Genomic DNA, 14,332 nt, shown 5'->3' on the forward strand with positions numbered 1-14,332 from the left:
GGCCTAAAGCTGAGCCTTGAGGTACACCATGAGTATGAGAGATGAACCTGGGTTCAGACTTTACATGATTACAGGAGACACTTTGTTTTCTCTTAGTCAAGTAGCTTTGAAACCAGGATAGTACAGGGCCTCTGATACCTATTCTATCAAGCTTGTCAAGGAGAATTTTGTGATTTACAGTATCAAAAGCTTTTGCCAGATCCAAAAAAATTGCACATTCAACTTCTTTTTTAGCTTTGCACCTAGCTATAATGTCAGTGAGATGAATAATAATAAGGAGACATAAAACTTTGATCTCAATTTTAAGGGCTTTAGGCTTTTCTGCGCATTTTGAAACTAGTTTTAATGGAAAGAGCAGCCTCGAATTGGTAAAGTTTTAAAAAAATTATCAAAATTTATTGGTGCAATCAATCACAATCCTAATATAAAGCACTACAAGGAAGCCCCTCTTGATTTTTTTTAGGGGTCACTCGCATATCGATTTTTTCTGCAACTAACGTCATTGTGACGCTATCTAAAGAACCCCCCCACCCCCCTTTCTTAGCGTCATTTACATAATTATAGCAAAAATCGATGAAAGTAATTTTTCTTCTATATTATTACAGATATTGATATTCCAGCCACATTAATTTTTGTGCTTCGTTTCGCACGGTTTTAAAACAAGTGGTTTTGACTTATGACTTTCACATTTGTTTGTCCCCAGACAAACAGGTCGTTGTTTTGTCATATTTATGTAGACGGTCCATCAGCGCGGCCCTTGTATATCAAAATACGGCCCATCTATTTTTTATTGCGGTATCTCTGTTTTTATGGTTAGGGAGATAATAACATTTTCCTACAAACGTAAACGGAAGGGTATTGGATATCATCTCTGTTATATTTTATGCGTTTGAATTAAGATGGCAGGTGTAGCGAAGGATGGAATACAAAATGTTACAGGTTTGAAAATCGATATTCTGTTGAAATTTCTTAGCGTCATAGGCTCTGACCCCCCACCCCCTCGCGTCACAATGACGTTAGTTGCAGGAAACATCAATATGCGAGTGACCCCTTATGTCCGCCGTTTTTCTTTTTGAGACGCTTTTGTTCAGAAGACAGATTCTCAGACCTGCCAACTTAAGATGTTCATTTGGCGTGAGATAAAAATTTTGAAGGAAAATCTGACATCTTAGCCCGATTTTCCGACTTCGGAAAACGGAAAAAATTTTCCAAAAAATCGGAAAATCGGGGAAATTTATTCCGAAAATCGGAAAATCTGGGAATTTTTTTTCCAAAAATCGGAAAATCAGGGAATTTTTTTCTCTCCAATAATCAGAAAATCGGGGAAATTTATTCCGAAAATCGGAAAATCGGGGAAATTTCTTTCAAATATCAAAAATGCGTGAGAAATCAAACTTTTGAAAAATTGCGTGAGACAGTGTTGGAATGGGTGAGTCTAACGCCCAATGCGTGAGAGTTGGCACCTCTGAATTCTTACTTCTGATTGGTTCTTAGGCGATGAGAATTTGATGTTCTGTTTACCATCGCGCTTCAAAAAATATTTGATGCGGCAAAATTTCATTATTCATTATTCATTATTCCTACCTGGTGCTTCCAATCTCCAACGAAGTTGAATTCCAACGTGAAATCGAGCTGCTTTCACTTTCGGAATCAAAATGACATGCGCGAAAATTCAAACGTGTTCGAGACGCGTCTAAAACTCCCTTGATGCCGCCCACTGCTTAAAAAAATGCCTGCCCCATTCGCGGACGTGATTGGAACCATGTTTTTTACTCGAGGCGCACATTTTGTTAGCGAAGATGTTATTTTTGATTCACTTTGAGTGTTTTGGATAGCTTGGCACAGGAAAAGAAGAAAATGAGTTTTTAAGAAATAATGAACTTTTTTGAGCGCCGGCTCAAGAGCATGCGGGCGGTCGACGGTAAACAGAACATCAAATTCCCAGCACCTTATGGATTATTAGATGGCTGAAATTTGTAAAAGATACTAAAAATTTATTTTCAAGAAGTGCTTCTTGAGAAGGAGGATAAATTTTAAGGCAAGTATTTTACATATAAACTATGGATAATGAAATATAGAAATGAGTCATCCATAGGAAGCTCCCATCTACAGATGGCTAAAAGTTTTTTGAATCATAAGTGCCCCTTACTATTATCTTTTCAATTGTTTCCGTGGCTACGATTATAAAGTTTTTAAAAGTATTATAGTGTCCACCTACTTTTGAGACAAACTTTAATTGACTTAGAAAATTGTACTAAACGTCATGAAGAAGGTAAACTTAATATCATCCTTTTTAGTTGAGTTGAGAAGAGTATTTTGTTTATATCATATTTAAATGGGACTGTACATCAAACACAGCCAGTACAATAAGACCAAAATTTTGTACAAGTAAAGTAAATGGTTGATATCTTTTACCGCTTCACTAGAATGATAAAAAACAGGTACAAGTAGTCAGTAATAGTTAAAGAGTACAAAAAGGGCCCAAAAATTATATATTTCAGTTTATTATCTGACGTGCGTAAATAGCGACATTTGATTGGCTTCTTTGCTGTCCGATAGATATTTTCGAATATATAGCTTCCATGGAGGCTATATATTTCAAAAATTGATGTCACACAACTCAATGACAATTTAGCATCTTCTTTTTGACGTTACGTCACAAAATAAAAATAAGACTTTTGAATAAAAAACTGCCAAGAAACCAGATTTAGGGGCATATAAATTGGAGTTATGTTTGAAAACGAGAAATATTTTCCTGATGAATGGATAATAAACCAATTATTTGGACACAGTCTCATCCAATATGAAAAATATTAGGCTCTACCAGAATTTCTCGCACGCCCAATATTTTTGCATATTGGATTCGACTTTGTCCAATAACTGCTTAATATTTTATCATTTTTTTAATTGTTAATTTCGTTTCTTTGCTCATCACTTAGTAGTTCCTTTTCAATTTCTTTGGCTTTGATACTGAATTCCTCATCAGAGATATCAGGACTCATTTCATCATTTTCAGAGGCATTTGCCATGTCATTTTCACTATCATCATCAGCAACAATCTCCTCATATTCTGAATCATTCTCTTCATTTTCTTGCTCCTTTGCTTCATCAATTTCATCTTGCAATTCTTCATTACTTACATCCTCATCTTTCACCATATCATTCTCTGGACAATCATTTTGTGCTCCTTTCCATGCATTTAAATCAAGTTGATGAATGGCACCACCAAAACATACTTTTCTTATATTATGACCTGTAGCTTCCCATAATGCTTTAGGTTGGACTGACACAATACCTTTCAGGTTGTTACATAAGACTGTTGCCATTGAAACCTTCTTGATAGCATGTAATTGTGCTGTAGTGAAAACACCGTGGTTCAGATAAAAGAACCGATCACCACCCCGTAGAGCCTCAAACTGTTGTTTAAAGATACATTGAAAGAGAGGTCCAACTTGGTAACCATGTCCATTTCTTTCTGAAATACCTCCAATAAACAAATCAATATCGTTTGGATGTTTGTAAACTCTTTGGAGTTTAGCTCCAACTCCAGCAATCAAGGTTCTATGCACATCAGCCCATGATTTTAATGTTGGCAATCGACACAATTTTCGGTATGCATTGTAACCTGGTAAACCATGATCTCTGCCACGCTGGACATTTAACGCAGTCAAATCCAAATGTCCTGAATGTCCAACTGGAATAAACAGTTTCCTGGCCAATGAGAAAGCAAATCTGTCATCCACATTCCGTGTTTTGTTTTTAAGAAGACCAAACATTGTTGGTTCAATACCACGGATATTGATTAAGTGTCGGTTTCGAAAAGCTTCTTGTAATAAAACTGGTTCATACTTCTTGTTGTAACCTTTATCCAACTGCTCAAAGTGATTTGGAACCAGTGAGTGACCATAACGGAAAGCAGCATGTGAAAACGCATTGATGATGGATGGATCAACATGACTATTGTAGCCTTTGTATGGTGTCAATTTCACCAATAATGGTACATATTCAGTATAAACAATATGCTGCATTACTGCTCCAACTATTTTCCTTGCTTCTTGGAAAAGTCTTTCGTTATTCCAACCAGGATTTATTTTCTTCAAGCCAGCTACAAGACGATTGTGTTCTCTTGCCCAGAGAGTATGCATTGAGGATAAAGCCATGTTTTCATCCACTCTTTGTTCACCAGCTAAGGAGCAACCTCCCTTGATTTTACATCGATGTTGTCCAAAATTGCGATCAATTGGTAATAATCCATTACTCATCATCTTCAATTTTCCATCTATAGAAATAAAATTGATCATTTAGTTTGTCAGAAAACCAACTTCTCTAGAGGTATTATACACATTGCTGTTAAGTCTCTGCAAGTGTAACATGCATGCACTGCTTTGCCATCCATATCAAATCTCAATATTCAACTGGATATAATTGGACATAAGTATTAAGAAAGACATATATGACAAATGCATTGTAAAATATGCTCTTAACATCACTATTTCTCACGGTTTTATTTTAAAATAAGGTTTTGTAGAATATAGTAAGCTTTTTAATTAGGCAGAGTAGTTTTTAAGGTCCAAAGAGTACAACGTCTTACTTTTATTATCTCTTATCTTTTGGAATCTTGCTGGATCATTACTGTAAACATTTGAAGCATCAATGAATGCAGATATATCATTCGACTGTTGTCGGTCATCTAAATAAGCTCTCTTTGAGCAGACAGCAAATGATCGTCCATTCATTGAACATTGGGAATCTCTGTTGTTGAACAATATTGGGAAACATGGAGATTGCCATGCTTTGAAGTCATTACATCTAAAGAGAATGAATGAGAGTATGTTGATTGAATGAATTAAAATAATAATAAAATTTTAATCAGTTCATTTATACATGCTTTTGTTTGAACATACAATTGAGAGGAATAATGAAAATATTCATTCTTTTCCTCACAGAGAAGTGCTCAGTAAAAGTGATCATTGAATCTCATTGACGTAGTTTCTACCCCCCTACATTCAGGGGGGTCTTAGATGTTGATGAAACTCAGACAAGGGGGAGGGGTGTTGAAAGTTTGAATTTCCTAGGGGGGTTGCCAGTTAAGGGGGTTCTTCCTACCTAAGTGGGGGTCTTCACAAAATTATGTACAAAAGTTTAATTTCATATTTCTTAATAAATCAATCATTTCATACATCTTGAGCAAAAGGTTTAATATCAGAAGCTGCTTTTAGTTAATTTTGAATTTTATTTTTATTTTTATTTTTAAACGTTTCGGCATATATGCAGCACTATAATGGGGGGTCTGAATTTTCAAATATATTTCCTAAGGGAGGGGGTCTTCTTACCTATGGGGGGGTCTTAACCCCTCTAGAAAGTGTGGTCATTGGTTGGAAAATGACTAAATCTGTTCTGGATGCATACCTTTGTTTGCAATCAGCATGATGTGAGAGTGCGAAATCATGATCCAAGAATTGACCAAAAGTCATGAAAAGAGTGGACGGACTTGGTGTTGAGCTTCTTGATGATGTTGTTTCTGTAAGGAAACATTGTTGTGTGACCAGGTTTGGTGGTGGTAGTACTGGATCAGTGTTTGGGAATCCTCTTGGTGTATCGTGATTACCATCACGTGCATATTCTGCCTCTGCAATGGAAATCACAATGAAATGGAATTATTAGAATCATTTTCATTCCTCATGAACAATGTGTTCGTGAGATGATCCAAGAATTTTTAACATCTTAAATTTTCGGCTTTTTTCTGATCAAGGTTTATGATGCAAAATTCTCTGGATTATTCTTTGTGTTTTGATTTCCTGGACAGCGCTAAGCGTTCCAACTTGAAAAAGGAGGAATTCCTACTTCGTAAGGAGTAGGACCCATTCCCCATTTGAGAGGGCTCATATCATATCGTATCTTAGGAAAATCTTATCCTATTCCCCTTGCAGGTACATCTCATCTCTCATGTCTCTCATTCTTTGTGTTGTTCAATGTTTCCAACTTTATCTATTTGAATTCTTTATTCAAATTAAAAATAAAAATGCTTTCCAGCCAGAATTTTTGGTCATTTTTCATATTATTATGATTTGAATACGATTGACTTACTTAGAATCCTCCTCAAAGGTGTATGAGCTGCACCAAGTGTTGGGTGTTTGAGATTATTGCAACCTCCATCAACTGATCTGTAAGATTTGATAGAACTTGCATAGTGACAACTATGTCTTGGTGTAGGCCTTTGACAGTTCTCATATGAATAACCTGTGAAAGGAATAATGAAGAATTGTCGCTTATTAGACCTGTTTATAGTGCTTTAGTCTTAGGCGATATTTCAGTCTCAGGGAGTATATAGAAATAGCCTTTTCCGTCTCAGAATTCAGCAAAATTTGAAGAATTTTTGCTTATTGTTTGGTATAGATTTCAAGCTCCTTCTGACACAAAATCTTAGCTTGACCACTGAATATTATAAAGCAGTGGGATTCCTGCTTTAGTCTATTTTTTGGTGCCAAAGCAGATTTTGTGATAATTCATACAATCCTTCCTTTTCTTCAACCCCTTCAATTTGAAGTGTACTTCTGTAGTTTCTTTTAAAAAGTGCATTTTTAGTCCCAGATAAAAAAAATTAGCACGACCACTGTTCAAAGTGCTGTCTACATAGATTATGTTCAGCTCTTACCATAGGGTAAATTCTTGAAAACTAGATTTCTAACAATGGCATCTGCTGCATGATGCCATGGATCTGCTGCCCACATTTTAACATTCTTGAAGATTGTAGGTCTTGTGTTCCTGGCAATCTTTTTGACTAAACCGTCAATGGTAATGATATAGTTGTAGATGTTCTTGGATGAATCATAGGTTTGTCGTATCATGACGTGTGTGAATCTGAAATAAAGGTTTTTTTGTTTGTAAGACATTTTAGAGCTCTATATGATTTTATTTTACTTAAAACCAAGGTGCAGCATTTGAGATTCAGCCATTTCCTTTCATTTATTTAGCTAACGTTGACTTAACTTACAAATTTCTACAAAATGGTCCATTAAAAGTTTTCAAAAAGCCATATGAATATGATTGAATTATAATAGTTCCCTAAGTATTTTTGTATACAATATGACCATTACTCTACCTGTTGGTTGGAAGATTTTCAGTGTTGTAACAATAGTTGACATTGGTACCCAGAGCTGAGCAGATATGAAGTGCCCTTGTTCTTGGATGAAACCAAACTGCAGGAATCCTTTCACCAAGTTTACCATGGTTTCCATGGATAGTTAAATGGACAATACTTCCCCAATGGCGAATGATCCTTGGTCCTGGTTTTATTTCGAATGACAGATAGTATTGTTGCTCCACTTGAGGAATGAAATCGATCAATCGTCCTTTTTGGAGTTGGAAGCCAGCTGAAAATTAAATGTTTTAAAGTTGTTAAAGTTTTAAAGAAATATCTTGGAACTTTGTATTCTAAGAAGACATAGTAATGATTTTTAATCATTTTTAATGGAGACGTTTACCGGTATCTGATTCTAGTAAATTAGTACAGTGCAGAAAAGGATTCTTAGAAATTGTAGCATGTTTTTCTCTACGCACTCTAATACAAATCAAGCTAATATAGATCACCATTGCATTTTACTCACCTGAATTGGAAAGAGTGATTTTCAGATTCGTCACATAAGCCAGAGCTTGGGTATACCAAGGATCACTCAAATATGTTCTCACATTATAAAATGTATTTGGTCTTGTGTTTACTACAGCTCGAACAAGTTTGCCGTCAATGTAAATCCTGTATATGTACCTTCCATGAGACTCCAATTTTTGGACAATCCTGATATGGGTGTAACGGTTTGTTGGAATATTGCCAGACCCACTGTAACAGTAATTGTGGTTATTGCTGACAGCACTACATATGGCAAGTCGGTTGGTACCAGGATAGAACCACACTGCTGGGATGCGGTCTCCATATTTGCCATGGTTGCCACCCTGTGTGAGATGGATGATATTAGCCCAACTGCGGACCTTTCCGAAGGGTTTGATGCTGAAGGCTATGTCATATTGGTTATGGTATTGTTTGTATATTTGAATCAAATTGTTCTTGGTTAAACGGAATACTGAAAAAATGGAAGATATATAGCAGATGGTTGTTTGGTGTTTGTAGCTTTTTTGAATATGGCCTTTTGGCTTTTTTTAAAGTTGGCTTGAATGACCCATGGGTAAAGGGATTTACATGCAGTGCTCAAAGATCCTCTGTCTCAGTCACTGTCTGTCTGTTCTGTCTCAGGTGGATTTCATTTTTAACTAGGTTCGGGAATAGTATTTTTTTGTTCCGAAATTTCGGTAAATTTGAACTATCTTGGCAAATTTATTGTGGAATGAAACATTTCTACTTCGAAGTGCAAACATGTATTTAATAAGGAAGATTTAGATTTTCATTAGAGGTGAATAAAACCTGAAAGATGAATGATCAAACTGGTTACGGAAGAGTATTTACTTTACCTGAATTCAAATTCTTGTGAATGAGGTTTCGAACTCTAGCGTGTGCTGCATTATACCATGGATCTGATTGGTACACTTTGACATCACGATAGTAGCGCGCATGCGTGTTCAGCACGTTAAATACTCTCTTCCCATTCAAATTAATAATGAAATAATATTTAAGATGAATTTGTATTAGCATGATTTCAATTCTTGAGTATTGGTTCTTTTGTAAATTTGGTGAATCGTAACATCGGTTTGCGTTAGTACCCGCTGATGAACAAATATGGAGCCTATTACTGTTGCTATGGAACCAAACCGCCGGCACTCGATATCCATGATGACCAATGTCTCCACCAGTAGTGAAATGTAGGATATTGGCCCATCCACCGATAGTATTTTCAGGTTTCAATTCGAATGATACGAACCAAGTTGGCGAAAGGGACGGAATGATTTTGACCAAGTGATGTCTTGTTGCTCTTGGCCCTGAAACAATTAACAAAAGAAATGGTTTTATTGAAATTGACTAAAGGTTTTATGTATTGTGTCAGTATTGTTTCATCCTTCTGTTTTGGTGGCACTTTGTTTATAGTTAAGATGGTGATGATGATAATAGGTTGAAATCTAACATTAAAGGCCCTTTAGAGGTATCAAACATCAATTCCAGCAGTAACTCTATATAACTTGGTTTAAATGGGATTGATTAAAAGGTTTTATGTTTAGTGTCAATTGTTTCATTATTCCTTCCTCTTTTGATAGCACTTGTACACACACTCATCAACCCCTATTAACAGTGGTCGTTTTTGAGAGGTCTGGTAATGAAAATACAAGGAAATGAGAATGTCAATGCAAAGACGTCAGACATTTTAACGTCATCTTTTCAGGTAAACTCGAACCTAGTCTTTTCACGTGTTGATGAGTGTATAGTTCAGATAATGATAATAATAAGTTGAACTTTGAAGCTCTTAGAGGTATCAAACATCAATCACAGCAGTTCCAACTCTATATTAAGGGCCTATTATTTGTTTCACTTACTATAAATGCTGTAGATGCTAAACTGCTAAAAGTGCTATGAAATTACATGAAAACTTTGAAAATGATAGCACATATTGCAAGTTTTGTTGTCTGCCATCTTGATGAGAAAAAGTGCTAACGTTTTGGACAAAAAAATTAAGAGAGTGCACATTCTTCTTTTAAATGACCAGGTGACAAGCATGCTTGTTACTAGGTGACGTTATTAGTAGGCTGGTCTATCCCTTTTAGAATCTTTATTGTTTTTGAAGGTTTTCTTTTTTTTGATTTCTTGAAGTTATATTTGGATTTGGATCTTGAAATATTTTGTTTGGCTTTCGATTACAATTGTTACCAAGTTTCCCTTTCCTGTCAGCATAACGCTTTCTTCTAATGTTGGCGAAATTGTGAAATCTTCAGCTAATTAGCGATCTTTTTCAAATTTATCACATCATTTCTAATTTGTTGTTAGGTTATGTTTCCTTGTTTACTATTGTATGGATAGTGGTTTTCCTTCCATCTTTTGTCAAAAATAGGCTGTAGATATTTTGAATGTGTCTAGTTTTAAGGTCGTGGTTAAATTAGTCCTCAGGCTCTCGGTTTTCATCGGTTTATTTCTTAGTTTTTAAAATATTCAATATTAAAATTGAATCCTTTCAAGATGACAAGAATGGCCTCTTCCAGAAAAAAACAAAAAAAACTACAGAATTTACCTTGTTCAGGGGGTAAACCTGTTCTGTTAATATTCAATTCCCATATTCAATTTTTTTCTGGAAGAGCCAGATGCATTTTTTCGAAAAACAGAATTAGCCTGTTTCATTAGATACTACTGAAATAACTCTGGGACGAGTTTTTTTAAATATGGCTGTTTTATTAAATACCTCCTCCTGTATCAGTCACCCAGTTAAAAAAAGGCTTTCTATTGGAATTTCTATTAACTTTAATTGTTACATTATGAAATGATCTGTCTTTTAGAAATATCCCCTCTAAGCGTTCTTCCTCTTAGAATGTTTTTCTCATATCGTCACATCAAAATAAAAAAGCTTTGAGTCCATTTTTGTTGTTTTGACAAAATCGACTTTAAATTATTTTTCCTTAAATCCTGCAAAAACCATTAACATTTGAACTATTTTTGTGTTAAAAATCCTACCTTAAAAAGTCCACCTTAGTAAGTCCAAAATTGTTTCCATGCTGGACTTTTTGCCCTAAACTGATGTGAGTGATGTGAAAATAAAGTGAAAAGTAAAATTCTTATTTTTCTAAAAGCTTAAAATTAGACCACTTTAGGTTGGTTTTTGATGGACTTAAGCAAAGAAATCGATAAAAAATGGGATGTAAAGCATCGATATGGTCTTAACTCAATTTTCAAAAAAATGGACTTAAAGATTTTCTATTTTGATGCGACAATATTCAAAAGTTTGTTGATCGCTGTGAAACTAATTAGCTCAAACGTAAATCTTTAGTTTTAATTATCTACAGGAAGTACTTACTTGAACAAGGACAGACAAGGAACGATATTATGTCTTGTAAATTTCATTTTGGGAAATAAACACTTTTTGATTAGCTATAAGGAAGTTCGTTCAAGATAATTAGTTGGCAAGCATCAGATTTCATCTTAACTCTATTAACCCCAAGCCTTTTTGTTTTTTGTAGCCCCCGGGGGGGGGGGGTTAGAATCTACCACCCTCGATAATTTTTGATCTAGAAGAGCTATGACCATGAAAATTGGTACAGATATTCTCCATCATGACATGACATAAACTTCCAGGAAAAAAAATAAATTTGATACCGGCATCCAAAAAGCGATGACATCAGCAAACGTATGAATTACAAAAACGCCTGTCACAATCGAACCAATAAAGATATTTGATTCTGTTTTCCATTAAGATTTGTTCTTACAATCAATGCTGAAGATGAGTAAAATCTTCAAAAATTGATAACGTCATAAATGTTGACGTCATCATTTAAAAAAAATTTTAAACTTTTAAATTTACATTGTCAATGTCTATTACTTCTCAAAATTTGAAAATCATTGAATAACCAGTTCAAAAGTTTTCAGCACTTTAAAATTTTGAGTTTTATAAAGCGATTTTAGCTGGGTTTTATGTCATGTTTTACAATAATGTCACAAAACCTGATTTGGATGACCCATGACCTTAAAAATTTGCACATGTACTCCTTAATAAGATTTTATTAAAAATCAGAAAGTTTCAAATTATTTCAAAAGTTTTTCTCCGAAGGGAGAAAAATCTGGTGGGTCTAAAATCTTTTGCTTACATATGTACCATCAGTCAGTAGTTAAAGACCATGTGATTACTTGGACCTGTGAAATATAGGTCTACACGTCACTGAACAAAGTGAAATATAATCTAACATTGATTTAGAGGAGAACTTTAAATACTTTTATTCAATGTAAGAAGTACACTTAAGCGAAGGACCCGTTGTCATTGGCTTAGAAGTCCATTTCTTTCGCTGGAAAATTTACAAAGCAGTTACAAATGAAGTCTTAATTGGTAGTCTAATTGAACCCCGGGGGGTGGCACTAGAGCTTAAAACTACCTTATGTGCGTACGAAAATTGGACCCTTACAGTACATCTGACAGGGGGGGCACGCAGTTACTACAAGACAGTATGACACTTACTATCGTGGTGGTACTGTATTCAGAAGTTATGAAAACAGTTACTACACAGTGTAGTAACTGCTGTTTGGGGGTGGTGCCAAACACTAAAACTAGCACTTTTGGTGTAGTAAGTGCTTATATTTTAATTCTTTTCAAAGACTTTTCAAAATGAATTTTTCTCAGACCCATCTTTGAAATTATGTTTTCCTTAATCATCAATAAAATGTTCTCAACAGCTGTTAACCAAGTAAACTAAAAGAAAATCTAGCACAAAAATGGCTTTAGGCTGCTTTAGGTTGAAAAATAATCGCAATTTTAGGGTAATTTTGAGCATGTTTTTGATGATATCACTCAAAAACAGGGGTGGTACCTGGAAATCTTTTCTGAAAACAGTTACTACCAAGGTGTAGTAACTGCAAAGGGTGGTGGTCCTGAAAAAAAATGTTGAAAAAGCACTTATTACACATCATGTCTTGTAGTAACTGCGTGCCCCCCCCCTGCATCTGAGTAAATTTGGGTCAAAAGTCGACTGTTAGGGTGCATTTTCTTAAAAATTTCTGTCCATTAAGACGAAAATGGTTAGATTTTCCAAAATCTTCACAAAAAACTTTTCACATTTTACTCCTTCACAGCGCACTTTCTCTCATTTCGACCCTTACAGTGCACTTTGTGAAGTCTTAAAAACTGCACCTACAGTGGGGCGCTTTCTATGAGTCAGGGTACCCGTCAAATCTACTTCTGGAAAATTATCATAGGCTAGTGCCTATGATAATTTTCCAGAAGTAGATTTGACGGTGATTAGTAGTTTAAGTTGAAAATTGGCGATTTTAAACGTTTTTTTTTAAATTTGTCTATTATTAGTCTATTGCTTAGATTTTAGACAAGGACATTGCAAGTAACCAATTAAAATGTATGAGATTTATGAGATTTATGAGAAAAAAATAAGTTACCTTCATTGATGTTATACGCATGCGCTAAACCAACGAACAACAATCCCAGCTGCAGTAGTATGAGAATTATTCTGGTCATTTTAATCTCCTCTTGTATTAGACTGAATTAAATTGATTAACTTTCCAATATAGACATCCTCCTTTTTATAGCAAATTTTGTTTTGAAAACAAAAGCTGAAAAAAATAAATTTCGCGCCAGCTAAATGGGTGTTGATTGTAAATTTATGGCACAGGATATAGGAAGTAAAAGATCATTATAAAATTGATTTATACGCTAAACAATTAGTGTTTGGTAACTATGATCAAGAGACGTGCATCGTTTCTCATTCTTAACTGATATCGGCTTTTCCGTTATTCGCTACTTTTACTTTTCCGTATTTGCAAAAATAACACAAAATAATCGATGCGCGCTGGAAATGTTTTAAAGGATATAGTAATGTCTTTAATTCTTCTTTACTATACCGGGTCTCGTAACAGATCATCCAATCATCCATTCTGTGCATGCTCTAAATAGATGTGGTGAATATGATCATGACCTGTTTATTCATGAACATATAAACGACTGGACGTCTATCTTTTATTGTCTCTTTGAAGCGAGCTTCGTTGCCGCATGTATTTCAAAATTGGTATAGAAAATATAACAATACTGCGTCATTCCGTATATTATGAACGACAACTGCGTGTATACTTTTGAATCACTTTTGTCACTCCAATAATTTTTTTCATGACTTAATGAATAAAGTTGAGAGCCTTTATCATACGATTATCATAATTTGAATCCCATACTCTCTAAAATTAATCCATACTTTTGAGTCAAAATTTAGAAATATTAGTCGGAGTTTCGACAAGTCGACGATGATTTTGCGTCTTTTATCTCTGTTACATTATAAATAAAAGACTTGAAAAGAGTAGAACAACATAAACTTTTGTCGAACTTTTAACGTTTTTAGCAAGGTATTCCCAAGAGGTATACCATCAAAATTTATTGTTTTATTTTATGTTTTTAACGAGACGGCAGCGAAACTAACAGTGCTTTCTACAAAAATACAAAGAAGATAGATGTCCAGTCGTTTATTATGTTCATGGTTTATTCAGCCAAAACAATCAAAACAGCGTTACCTTTTGTCTAAAAACAAAAGCGAAAGCGACTGGATTCTAATGTTTATGTTTATGATAGACGATTGTTTTGGTGCAATTGTTTTGCTGTAGCCAATCACCGCGCTGTAAAAATCTCATAATGATTGATGTTCGTTTTGGTGCGATTGTTTTGCTGTAGCCAATCACCGCGCTCAAAAAGCTCATTTTTAT

The 14,332-nt window shown here is 34.8% G+C and overlaps 1 protein-coding gene across 1 annotated transcript; it reads right to left on the reverse strand.

Moving 5' to 3' along the window:
- Window positions 1-2,838: 2,838 nt before the first annotated feature.
- Window positions 2,839-13,200, reverse strand: LOC136820037 (lactoperoxidase-like). Its single transcript, XM_067076272.1, has 9 exons — window positions 13,025-13,200; window positions 8,464-8,928; window positions 7,608-8,078; window positions 7,103-7,373; window positions 6,656-6,861; window positions 6,088-6,240; window positions 5,410-5,629; window positions 4,592-4,809; window positions 2,839-4,279 (listed from the first exon to the last, which is right to left on the reverse strand). Exons 1-9 carry the CDS (start codon window positions 13,101-13,103, stop codon window positions 2,904-2,906), a joined length of 3,459 nt encoding a protein of 1,152 aa, XP_066932373.1. The 5' UTR covers window positions 13,104-13,200; the 3' UTR covers window positions 2,839-2,903.
- Between the last annotated feature and the right edge of the window lie 1,132 nt (window positions 13,201-14,332).

The sequence above is a fragment of the Clytia hemisphaerica genome, unplaced genomic scaffold (assembly GCF_902728285.1).
Source record: "Clytia hemisphaerica strain Z4C2 unplaced genomic scaffold, Clytia hemisphaerica genome assembly, whole genome shotgun sequence".
Classification (NCBI taxonomy): Eukaryota; Metazoa; Cnidaria; class Hydrozoa; order Leptothecata; family Clytiidae; genus Clytia; species Clytia hemisphaerica.